Raw genomic sequence first — 13,196 nt, forward strand, 5'->3', positions numbered from 1 at the left:
GGCTAATGCGGCTAAAGGCACTGCTTCATATGGAGCACCGGCACAAAGCCGTGGTGCAGCTTGCGCATTTTGTACCTGGTGCATTTGGCTATAAATTTTAATGGCAAGCACAGTAGATAGTATCACCTTGATTTCTTCTGGAAGCCTCAGTCACAAGGTGGCATCTATTTTTGATTGTTCCCCTCCGAGAGCCTGGTGCATTGTAGCCACATTTGCCACAGCTTGTTGACTGGTGGTACGCAATGATAAACTTCCTATATTCTTTTTGCTGTGTTCGCAGCTTGTCACTCCACAGCAACATTTTTTTGCGTTCTCATCGGGAAAGACGGTTAAGAGCTGCAGAGATTGCGAAATGTCAGTTTGCATCGTTCAGCAAGATGTTCACTTTCCCTTCTCACTAGCATTGTGAGGTCTCTGTGGGGAGAGTTGACAAAACGGTTAAAGTAAACAAGTACAAGCTCAAATGAGTACGATGACGCGTGGCTGTGTGGCATGCAGTGCTAAATAACCCGAAAGTGCCAACAGTGCCCACCAATGGCGAGCAGGCAACATAAGGACGGTGCCTCTGCTGACCAGAAAGGGATGAAAGAATTGTCTAATAGCAGGAGCCTCGTCTCGGCTCTGTGACACGTAAACATGCCGAATGATGGCAGGGATTGACCATTATTTCTTATTGCCGTGGGGGGACATTTGCATAACATTTGCATAACATTTACCACAAATGTTATGCGCTAGGAGGACTGCGTGTACCCCAAGTAAACAGCGGGCAAAATAGCAACTCGCTGTGCGGTGGTCTTCAATGAAATAGCCACAATCTTCACTTGCATTGCATGTGCCCACTTTGTGCCTACTCGCATAGAACTTTCTTTCACAGAGGCTTTGCTGCAAAGAAGTCTGTGATTGCTTACTATTGCGTGTCATCCCAGGGCAACTGGTAATCTTAGCTGCAGCGTTGAAGTTTGTGCCATCCTTAGTGTGTATTGAAAAAGAGGCAAATAAGTGGTGGGTGGGTCTCAGTCCTTTCTACCACTTCAAAGCAGGAGCTCTTATCTTTTTGTGCTTCCTTTCACGCTTCATGAAAAATCATAAGTGACAGACTTCCATTGCTATCTTGTATTGCAAATGGCATTTTGGTTGAAATGTCAAAGCAGGGGCACCAAGAACCAAGCAAACTACGAAAAGAAAACCCGCCGTGGCTAGTTACATCCATTATTTCCTTATGGGTCACTTTACAGGTCACCTTACACGTCGGCATTTTTTCCTTATAAGTCACAAGGTTTAACAATGTTTATTATTGCCTTGTTCATTGGTTGCGTTAAGAACAGATTACAAATGTACGCAAATGTCAAGGCGCAATTTCGGGGTGCACTTTCACAGCTAGCATAACTATTTTCTCTCAGGTGACGGTAGCAATAGCTTCTTTTTTTAAAACAAAATAACTGGGCTTTAACTGCTCCCTGCCCAATTTTAGAACAGGAGCAGTGCAAGCTGCTTTTTTAAGATTTAAGCTGGGTGCAAGGAGAAAGAAAAGTGAAAAAAAAAGGAGAAAAAAGCAGTGCACGTAATTCGTTGTGCATGTCAGGAAGAGAACTGTAGCTTGCTACCATTTACTTTGACTAATGCAGTGTTCGTTTTTAAGGGATTGCTCTGATATTTCTTCTCTCGTTCGAAACCAAAGCTACTAGTAACTTGTGGACTGGTAACTTCTTTAAATTGCTCCATTATAGTGAGGAAATTTCTCTGGCTGAACATTTGAAAATCCGTGGGCGCATTGCAGCTGCCATTTTTGTGGAGCGACCTGCTGTTCTCTTGTTGACCAATGTGGCTTGCCCTTGCTGCTGGCTGTGTGTGCAGACAATCGTGAAGCACAAGCTGATCCCTGAGCTACTGGATGCGCTCTTCCCCGTCATGGTGGAAGTGTCCGAGGAAGATCTGGAACAAGAGGAACGGGAGGAAGAGGACGAGCGCTACTGCCAGACACCAAGTGCCTCTGCAGGCCAGGTAATGGGGCACGAGGCGCCACCTTGTGTGACCGATTAAGTTTGGTTGCTACTATGCTGTGCGAAGAGCATGCGAAGGCTAGTCTTATCATAATGGGGGCACAGCACGTGCAGAATTGATGCAGGGTTTTACGCAGTGTGCTCACAGACTACTACTTGGAGTCTGAGCAAGGCACATAGGATATTAGTAGAGGGTGTGTTAAGTTTTTTTGGTTTTGAAGTGAATGCGAAGCAAATAGTGATTTTGTTAGAATATTTTTAATCACAACAGACTCCTAGCGATTTCAAATAAGAAATTTACAATATCTTTAGTATGTAGAAAAATAAAACGGTCATTTAAAAGGGTTTGCAAAATTTTTCTATGGCATAAAATACACAAAAACTATCTGCCTGCTTGTAGTTTTATTGATGTTTCATGTTTCATGGGCGCAACTTTCATCTCATGTGGTGACCTCTACCCACGACCAATTACACTTCGGACCTGCCCAGCCAGCCGCGCTCTAAGAGGCTGCTTGCCTCGCCCGGCTGCCAGAGGGCTTTTACGCCCTGTTGCGGACAGCGGCGGACCGGCTGGGGGAGAGTGCATGCGCGCCCTTATTTGAGCTTGTCAGGTGTAATTTGTGCCGAACGGCAATTAAATCCGCCAATTTTGGTCATTCACATGAAGTAAAGAACATAGTTCTGCTGAAATTTCTGAACAGGTTGTACTTTTTGTTGTTTAAACATGCAGAGGTAGTCCCCTCGACTGGGTTTCCAGTTTGGTGAATGGGCAGCAGTGGGGCTCTCCATTTTGCTCAAAAGGCAATGCATGCTCTCATATGAGCGTATTACAAAAAGGAAGGAAAGTTGCCTTGGCATGCAGGCAACTTCACTAGTGGCGAAACCAAACTGAACATTGTTGTGCGAGTAGCAAGAGCTCGAATGAGCCTTTCATTTTTCTACGGGCTAGTTACTCACGTGCGCTGGAGAAATTGTAAATTTCAGTTTCCTTATTGGAAATTGCTAAACATTTGCTTTGTATTCACTTGGAAAGAAAAAATCGCTATTCGCATATCCTTACTCATCTCCGTTGATAATTACCCGCAGCAGTGGCTCAGTGGCTAAGGCATTGCGCTGCTGAGCACGAGGTCGCGGGTTCGATTCCCGGCCGCGGCGGCTGCTTTTCTGATGGAGGCGAAAAGCAAAAACGCCCGTGTGTACGAGATTTCGGCGCACGATAAAGATCCCCAGGTGGTCAAAATTAATCCGGAGCCCTCCACTACGGCGCGCCTCATCGCCTGCGTTGCGTCGGCGCGTTAAACCCTACAATCAATCAATCAATCAATCCGTTGATAATTATTGACTGTGTATATCAACTGTGTGGTAATTATCAACAAACATTCAAGGCGAGCTGTTTCTGCCGAACAGTGAAAGATAGAGGCGGAGGCAGCGGCCGTTTAAAAAGAAAATAATGTGAATACTGGGCTCCTTTCCTAAGTCACGTGAAAAAATACGATTTTGCTAACAGTTCTTAAATTTTGCCTTTTTTACGTCCTTGAAATCTTTGAAAATTTTTTTGAATTTTTAGCCAAATATTCTGTACGGAACCCTAGCTTTTACACTATTTGAACAAAGTACATGCTATGCAAACCATATGATATCCAAACTATATATGCAATTTAAGGTTAATAAATCAAACTAGTTTCCTTGGATTCAGTTGAAACTCCCAAACTTGTACTTAACTTGGTTTTAGCATATTTCGATGCTTCTGATTGACATGTATCTCTTCCTATTTTTTCAGCTGCTTGACACAATGGCCCTCCACCTTCCTCCTGAAAAGCTTCTGCCACATCTGGTGAGTTATCTGCTTCTGCTGATTTGAATGATTTAGTGCATTCGTGACCCTGACGTCAGGAATGCTAAAATATTTACCCTAAATATTTGTTGTAAGATCTGTGAAGCAACCATCTGTTAAACAACCAAAGCCTGTGCTGTTAAACAACCAAAGTCTGTGATGGCTTTCCTGGAGTTTCAGACCAAGCTACAGTACAGTAATGCTGTTGCTCTGTTTCCTCTCTACCCGCTGCATGGCTCAGTGGCGAAGGCGGTGCGCTACTGGGCCCAAGGATGCGGGTTCAAACGTGGCCCTGGTGGCCGCTTTTCTGATGGAGGTGAAAACAAAAAACACTCGTTTGTCAAGATTTTTAGCGCACGTTAAAAGATTCCCAAGTGGTCAAAATTAATCCGGATCCCTCCACTGCATCGCGCCTCCAGTACAGGTGTAGCTTCGGTCCGTTGAACCCCCCAAATTTGAATTCTGTTTCTTCTTCGTACATTTTTTTAAAATTCAGCTTTATGTGGCTAGGCAAACGGAAAATCTGGTGGCCCTGTGTGCACAGAAGAGTTCTCCAGCACAACCCATGTGCATGCGTGAAAAAAATAGTTTGGAGAGGAGTTAGAAGTGGAGCGGAAAAGGATCTCTTGCAGCAGTGTGTGCGCAGCGAGCTACTACGTGAAGCACAGCTCAAGTGGCAGCGGTGGGCAGGGTGGAGCAGCATCAGCGTGCCAGTGGCCAGCACTGGCTGCACGTTACTTCCAAATGGGTGGGGCACGTGTCATACGTACTCCCAAGAAGCTGGCAGCTTACGATAAGCGACACGGCCAGCTGGAACGGGAACAAGCCCGTCCACACTGTACCTCGCTCGCCAAGCCACTGGCAACGCCAAACTGGGCTAAGGTCACCAAGTGTTGAGGATGTTCGAGAATGTCCCTATGTAATGCTTCTATATCTGAATTTTGAAAAACATTGTGGTTCAGTCTATGAATATCAAAAGCGGAGTAGTGCAGAACAAGATGGTCCGTGTTTGCTTCACACACAGTGTGACAACAGGCAGATGTGCAGGGGGCAGCGGTGCCAATGCCCTTCTTCCGGTCAGCAAGCGTTTGCCATTTATGGATGATATGAGGTGTAGTGGCCGTGTTGGCGAGTACTTTGTTGATAAATATTTCTTGCGATCGGCTGAGGGGTAAATCCTTAGATTTGTGGAGGGGTGATGCTTTTTAATCTCTCGCGGTAGAGAAACCAGAGGCAGCGTCGTACTCGCGCCATTTCGAAGTGGCCGCCTGGCAGCGAGTCCGCGTAGGGGTGGTCGCGGAGGTTGGGAGATTGGAGCAGGAGAGGCTGGAGATGAACAGGTAGAACTCCAGATTGTGAGGTGGCAAGACCATGTGCCACCTCGTTACTACCCCTGCGATCCCCGACGTGTCCTGGCGTCCAGGTGACCCTGGCGTCAACGTCGTTCCTCTGCTTGTGCTGGAGTATCTGGCGGATGCGTTGAGCAGTGGCGTCCTCTGTTTTTGGGTCCTCAATGCTACGTAGTGCCTCAAACGAGTCTGTATATATGAATCAAATAACTTGACCCAAATGCAGTAAGATTTATATAGTTATTTATAACTACGACTGCGCAGTTACTAGATGCCGGCCGCAAAGTACATTTTTAGTGCCATCTGGCGAACGTGAGTGCAACTGGTGCAACTTCTCGACCCGAAACGTGCTGTGTAACAGCAGCGGTGCGTCGAGCGCACTCGAAAAGTCAATCGCACTTCGCTTCAATCCGGATTGAAAGTGCCCGTGTGACGGGTATTACCCATGGTTTTTACTCGCATAAGGCTTCTGACAGTACTTCATACCAACTCTCCCGAAATGTCCAAAAGACTCTTGAATTTCAACCACATCTCCTGATTGTACGAATGCCTACTCTAATCTCATGAAAAGTGGTCACTTAATCACGTGTGTACTAAGTGTTCCCTGCTGCGACATATGTGATGCTGGGGAGGAGCACTCGCCACATACTTTTTGTTCCTTGTAACCATACTGTAGAGTATTGCTAAATATATTCTGAAAGCACTATGTATATATGTGCACCCGCACCGTGCACCAGGGGCCGAATTCTCTAAAACAATGGGGCGTCGCTTTGAAACGGCGTGTGTTCTGGGGTCAGGGTCGTCGCTTTGAGTGCGGATCGGGCACCAGATCAGTCAAGAAAAGCACTGTGGCAAGGGCGCAAAGCGACCAGCAAAATGACGGGGAACAGTACCCGTCGCTTTGTGCCCTTGCCACAGTGCTTTTTTTGGCTGATCTGGTGCCTGATCCGCACTCAAAGCGACGCCTGGCGTTTTAGAGAATTCGGCCCCTGGTCACTGCCGGATTGTTGGTTGCAGCTTGCAAAGGCTGGCCCCAAAGTGTGCTCAGCACTGTACCGAAAGAAAGCGAGGGAAAAGGCATCACAATGTTTGCATCTGTCTGTCTCATGATGCAAGAACAAAGCAGCTCAAAATAAACACCCTTAACCCTTTCGGATGTCAATCTCCAGTCTCAGTAATTTCCAAAGTGTAAATTAAAAAAAAAAATCACCCCCTCCCGCCTGCTCCAGTTTCCTGAATTTTCATATTGCTAGGTTGGCGGGTCTGGTACTTAAAGAGCACTGACACAAAAAATTTGCATCTTGGTTTTTTTTTTTGTTGTGATAAGTAGCTAATGACCTACCGTAAAAACCCGCGTATAATACGGACCCGCGTATAATACGAGGTGTAATTCGGGGACAGCAAAACCAGAAAAAAAGTTTTCATCCGCATATAATGCGAGGTAAAGAGCACAGAAAACATTTATTTTTCCAGTCAAGCACCAGTTGCTTTCTCCACCCACGAATGCTGCCTTCGGTGACGCCGAACTGCCGTCCTGCGGCGCAATTCCTGATGGTCTCGGCACATAAAATAACTTTTCTTTTAATTGCAGCCGAATACTGTTTTCGTGCACCCGACATCATGATAGACTTGGGTTGAACGTGCCGAGATCCTTCGCGTGGTCAAAACAATCAAAATGGCGCCGGCTGAGAGAAGCAGCAGCCAGCAACGCCACCGCAAGATGGCGCACCCTCTGCTGAAACCGAAATTGCAAAATTTCGGCTGTAAACTTTGGGATCCGCCTATAATACGAGGCACAAATCTTACACAGTAAAATTTGGCAAAAAAAGCTCGTATTATACGTGGGTTTTTACGGTACTTGTCACGTGTGGAAACCTCATTTGCTTCAGCGTGCGATGGTTGTTTAATTAGCTGCGTTTTCAATGCAGCCAGTCGCAGTTTCGGTTTCAGCGGGTGCCACGAAATGTGAGATTTTGTGTAAACAAAGCTGACCACGTGACCATCGGATGGATATCGCAGAGCAGAGCTGCCGTAGCCCTGTCAAGTCCGCGTCGCTGGCAGTTTCTGCGGATGCCCCCACGTACTGATTTGCTGCCGTGGCTAGAGAACGACGCGCGACGCTGCAGACAGTGGGTGGGAAGACGCACTGGAGCAGCTGGTCAGTCTGCCTACAGGTCCACCTACAGATGTGTTCGGGTTAGCACCGTGGGGGATATTCGATTTCTGCTCTCGTAAGCGGTGCAGATGACGATTTTTAATGCAACCCGCCATCGCATCATTAACTCCTTCCTCATGTGCTCTGCCATGTTTGGGACTCGGGTCCCATTATGTACAGCGGTAACAAGCTATTGCTCGAACTACCTGCATCGGCCTGCGCCATTTCGCGGCCGTGGCCGCTGCCTGCGCAGTGACCGTGCAGCGCGCTCAGTGGGCTTTTTGTGTCCCCAGTGCGTTTTTGCATCCAAAGTAATAAAAAGCAATAAAAATAGAGTGCCTGGAATTGCTGTAGAACCTAGATCGCGGCCAGCTGCCCAATGAGCCGATGAAATTGCGGCGCCTCACCGCCAACAATCGGGTCGTTCGTTGCTCGAGAGCAGAAGCTCCGACCTCCTATTTGAGCGGCGAGCCGGCAAAAACACGGCAATGTGGAAGCGGCCAACGCAAACTCGTGACGTGTTTGGGGGTTGTTTATTTACAAAATATCCAGGGAATGTCGATTGCACGAGGTCCATTGCTGGCTGCTCGCTTGTGTTTCGCACACTTTAAAATTGATTTTAAATGTGTTCTAGGCTCTATTTGCCGCTGATATTTTGCAGATTATGTATGTGTGTTCACACCAATCTATCTCCGAAGTTATCTCGCCTTCAAAATTTTGTGTCAATACCCCTTTAAAAAGGACTATGCAAAAAATTGGACCGAAATCGAAATTGAGACAAATCTTGCCAGCAGTTGTAGTAAATGAACCTGTGCAGTGTTTTCTTGTCTTCTTGAAACTTCTTCTTCTTGAAGCTTGTGCTCTGCAGGAGTTCGTGCATCCATTTATTTTACATTTACACATACTTGCTTTCATACTGGTCTCAGGAAACTTAGACAAGCTCCACCAATTTCCTTTCACCCTTCACAATATGCGATGTCACAAAGCATAGTGCAGGAAGACATTGGGGTGAAAATACCTGTTTCCATGTTTATGGTATTTTCTGCATAGATAAGCAACTGCTGCTACCGCGAGTGGTATATATGCATTCACTGCTCTGTAGTCTGCCGATTGAGGCAAACCTGTTTGTACATGTCCTAAAGGGACACTAAAACTTCAAAAAAGTTTGCCCCTGTCAGTAGATTACGGGGCTATAAATATACCACTCGTGGTAGCAGTAGTTTATTATCCATGCAGAAAATGCCATAAGCATGAAAACCAGTGTTGCCACCTTTTATGCTTTCCTGCACGCAACTTGTGACGTCACAAATCGTGAGTGGTGAAACAGGGTAGGGCAGAGCTTGTCTGAAAATTTTTCTAAAACATACAGTGAGGCATTCTTTCTGCCCAGACTTAAAAAAAAATGGCGAGAGCAGTTCAGTTCCATCCTTCGTGTGCAGCGCAGTGGATTGTCCACTTCTTTAGAGCGCTGTCTTGTGGTGCACCCATGAAAAGGTAACATTTTCTCGACATGCGCAGATCGTCTGTTGGAGCACCTGATATGAATTTTCCTGTTGTGGCACTGTCGGATTTCATTTGTGAGGTTGTCAAGAGACGAAATCGACCTTAGCAAACTTGAATTGGTGATCATTTATATATAATGCAAGACCTTGTTTGCAAAAAAAAAAAGAAAAGGAAATACAGAACATACTGCAGGCAATATGCTAACTTAGCTTGGAAGCTTGGAACCACATTGTTTTGAGTCTTAGAAATTGTTTCATTGGCTTTCAGCACACCAAAAGACCTTTTAGCGCGTGTTGTCCTTCCAGCGCAAGGACAACACGTGAGAGAAGGCACTAATAAGAATGTTGTTGCTTGTGCCTGCTCTCCTTATGCTGGCTTGTTCACTTAGTTCTTTTCCCGTGGTGGTGATCTGTATCGTTGGCCCTATCTATTTTCAAAATGCAGTCGCAACATGTTGAAAAGGGACTGGCGAGCAAGAACCCCCTTGAAAAACGGGCTGCCTACATTGCTATTGCTGTGATTGCTGAAGGATGCTCTGAAGCCATTCGTCAGAAGTAAGCACACAGCATGCATGCTCAAGTTATTACTCGTCAGCATTTCTGGCATGTGTGAAGTACTTTCATTGCCTGGGGACTCCAGACTTTAATCTGCAAAAGTAATCTCACAATGTTTCCAAATGACTTAAGTGCTTGTTTAAGCCTATTTGCAGTGGCAAGCGACATCGTTCATAATGGGCAGCCCTTTGTTTTATTTGTGTGGCATAAAGAAAACAAGTTAGCACAAAAAATGTGACAACAGAAAAAAGAGCAGACACACTACTTCAGCTGTCTTGTTTTCTGTCCCCTTTTTTGGTTGCTCCATTTTTAAGGGTGCATGGTTTTAACGTCCGTCAATGTTGCCTTGTTGTACTTCCCATCCATTGCGATTCGTCGCCTTCTATTCTTGTATATCAGGCACTCATCCACACGCTGTTTGTGAAGCTGAGTGTCAGCATGAACCCACTGTTACTGGTCATAAGCATATAACAGCTGCTTGCTTTGCAGTCACAGGGGCCGGGTGTGTGATTGTAAGTGTAAACAAGCTCAGCTACTGTTCTGCACACAACCAGCTTTCTGCATTTTGTGTTTGTCTTGGCTGCTCAGCAATTTTTCGTCCTGTTACTCGGTGGCAGCTTTGTCTTGTAGGCTGCAACATGCCACGTTGGCCTTGCGTTAGTCGAGCTTCGGGCTGCACTTGGAGTTGCATGAACCGAAGCATCGATTTTTGCTTGCCTAATGAACAAACCCTACACACACATAAGCCACCACAGTTTTGATAATGTAACCTTTCAAAATTACTGTTCAGTTAATTCACTGTTTGGCTGAATAATTTTGTTCAGGACGAGGTAACCAGAAGTCGTGCTTTATAGAATTTTGCTTTTCCGCTTCGCTGCTATCTTGCTACCACCTTTCCTACACCTCATGCTGGCCATCAGTCACATATAGAAATCCTCAAATGTAGTGCAAAGGGCTCTTTTCCAGTTTATAGTAAACTTAGTAAATATAGTAGACCTTGTGGTTATGACACGTTTACTACGTTTACTTTAACATGTAGCTATGTTTTGTAGCCAGGCCCATGTCGTGGCATGTTCACTACACTGTATGGCAGCAGCATGAGGTTTGTCGATACATTCTTAAAGGGACAGACAACCGATTTTTGTTGAGTATATTCTTTATCCCAAATGAAAGGGCATCACATCATTATCAGTTTAAAGGCGTGCCAATAAGAATTTATAAGTCGCGTTTTTTTTTTTTTCTGCCTTGTGTTGCTCACAACACTGAGTTTTCTTTATAGAACTTAAATAAACCTTTATGAAACGGCCTGTGTTTTATTTATTTTTGTCTCTAAAGGGAATCGGGGTGATCTGTTTATCAGAATAGATTACATACTGAGTTTGCATTTGGCTGCTTGTGTTACGTGTAGCTAGTTAGTGTTGCTGTGATGTACTTTTTTCTAATGCATGCATAGTGTGTGTGCTCCGTTTTTTATCCAAAGGGTCTTAGCAACTGGTTTCCTGAATTATTGCAATGCTTTTTTCCAGGCATCTTCCAAGCTTCGTCCACATTATCTGCCAAGGTGTAGTGGACGTTGATTCTCATGTCCGCAATGCAGCCCTTTTTGCGTTGGGCCAGTTTGCTGACTTTTTGCAGGTAGGCACGGTCTGTATGCACTTCAGGCTCTCTCTCTCTCTTTTTTTTTTTTTTTTTTTTTTTTTAAGGATATTCAAATGCAATCCTCCAAGAAAACAAGGCAACTGTAAAAGTTCTTTGCATCCACTGGAACCTTGTAAAATGGGGGATAAGCTTACTTACCTTGCTTTTTTTTATGCGCTGCTATTCAAAGCAAGTTATTACCGCGCACCTGTGTACGTTCTGGTGTTCAGGAGGGAATCTAGTCAGGATAATACAAGTGACAATCATCTAAACTGTGCAATCATCTGACTTGCATGTGTAAACTGCCATAATAGTGACTCCAAGATAGATACTGCATGGTCATATTTTCAGTGCAAGTTTTACTGATAAACAAAAATCATTATTTATAACCTAAAAGTCTGTTAAGGCGTACATTAAAGAAAACATAAGCTTTGCTTGCTCCCACTAGTGTAATTTACGATGCTTTTTTATAGCTTCTTCCCTCCCTGTAGCCTTCATCTGCCTTCGTTATAGTGCCGCTGGGTTAAAGCAGACAACCTTTGATTTCGTTTTTGTTTTCTTCTACAGTCTACGCCCGTTACAACAGACCCTCTTAATCCGGGAAAACAACATCGGCTGTAGCCGAAGTATGCAGTATCTGACCGGGGGGAAGGGGAGGGGGGCATATATGAGCGGAAAAGTGGGTAGTTTGACCGGCACTTGGAAAAGGCCTAGCGCATGCTGTGAAGTGTGTGAAGACGCATGATAAGCTCAGAAATAAAGCAATAATTTAGCTGGGAGCAATTAGTAACCAGCTCTAGAAATCAGTCGTGGCCATCAGAATTAGCTAGGCTTTTTTAAATCCCTTCGTGACGAGGCAGGTTTACCCTAAACCGTTCTTTAAGCAAATCGGATCACTGTTTGGCGTTCCCCCAAGGCAGCTTCCACATTGTTATTATTTTAGTCTGGTCATTGAAACAGCTGATACGAAATCATCTGATGGACAGCTTTGAAGTCCAAAGTTAGACCAGACTGTGCGTGGCCACCTGCAGATTGAATAAAATAGATGGGAACCAACCCCACTACTTGAGGCATTTCTTACTTTTTTCACCGATCAGAGCTGGAAAACGACCGAACTTTACTAAACCAGTGTTCTTTATCACATAAAAGTTACATATTACAAAAAACTGTGACGAGGGCAGACTCGACTCCGGGTGCACCACTTTGCATATTCAATACCACTGTTGTTCAATCTCACTGGAGTCACGTTTATCAGCAGTGGCCTTGTTCTTGACGGCCGAGCGGACCGTCTGCTTAGATAGGCCTGCACTTCTGGTGATGTCGCCCTGTTTTACGTCACGTTCAACAGCTTTAATTATGCTTAGTTTGTGTGACAGTGAAATCAGCTACCCTGCCGCTCATGTCGCAAGTCGCACAAAAAAAAGGGGGGCCAGTGGCACTGGCTTGGCTGCACCAACGACACGGCTGCAGACAATCTTGCCATACATAACAATTTTCTTGCCAAACTAAACAAAGAAAACGCATATCGAGTGTGGCCCCGCAGAAGTCCGCTGTAAACATTGTCGAAATAATTTTCGCCTAAAATTTAGTCTGTCGTAGCCGATAGTCTGCTCTAGCCGGGTCCGTAATGAGCGGAGTGGACTCCATTTAAAATGCACGGGGACCAAACAAACCAACAGAAATGGTCTGTTGTAACCGGAAGTCCGTTGTTGCCGGATCTGCTGTAACGAGTGTAAACTGTATACTTGAAATGAAGTTTGGGTGCACATTAAACAAAAAAGATGTTGAAAGCCTCCCCCACCTGTATGTGGAACAGAAATAACTAAAAGAAATCATTGAAATATGTATGAAATGTATTTCAAAAGATGAACTGAGCCAAAATAAGCTGTAAGTATAACATTGCTGGCAGTTGACGGCGTGCTTTGTTGGCACATGCCGCTGGAAACAACACACTGCTGGGCTTGATTACTTCGCAGAGACTTGGGATGGTTGTGTGAAACTCAAGGGGTGTGCATAGTATCGGAAAGCGCAAAAAAACTGGGAGCGTGTGAAAATAGTTTTCCTGTTGGCATAAACTGATCACATCGAGCCTGCCACATGTAGTTGAAATGAGTTATGGTGCGGGTTAACGTGCCTTTCTGGAATGCTTGGCTCAATGTCAGC

The 13,196-nt window shown here is 45.2% G+C and overlaps 1 protein-coding gene across 1 annotated transcript in view; it reads left to right on the top strand.

Annotated features, from left to right (window-relative positions):
• Positions 1-13,196, top strand: part of LOC144154339 (importin-4-like) — a 90,522-nt gene that overhangs the window by 24,433 nt on the left and 52,893 nt on the right. The window contains exons 11-14 of the mRNA XM_077685840.1: positions 1,855-2,001; positions 3,781-3,834; positions 9,286-9,395; positions 10,922-11,030. Of these exons, the coding sequence (XP_077541966.1) occupies positions 1,855-2,001; positions 3,781-3,834; positions 9,286-9,395; positions 10,922-11,030 (420 nt within the window). The remainder of the gene's footprint in view (positions 1-1,854; positions 2,002-3,780; positions 3,835-9,285; positions 9,396-10,921; positions 11,031-13,196) is intronic.

Source organism: Haemaphysalis longicornis, unplaced genomic scaffold (assembly GCF_048455015.1).
Source record: "Haemaphysalis longicornis isolate Haplotype H1 unplaced genomic scaffold, Haemaphysalis longicornis Haplotype H1 scaffold_1, whole genome shotgun sequence".
Classification (NCBI taxonomy): domain Eukaryota; kingdom Metazoa; phylum Arthropoda; class Arachnida; order Ixodida; family Ixodidae; genus Haemaphysalis; species Haemaphysalis longicornis.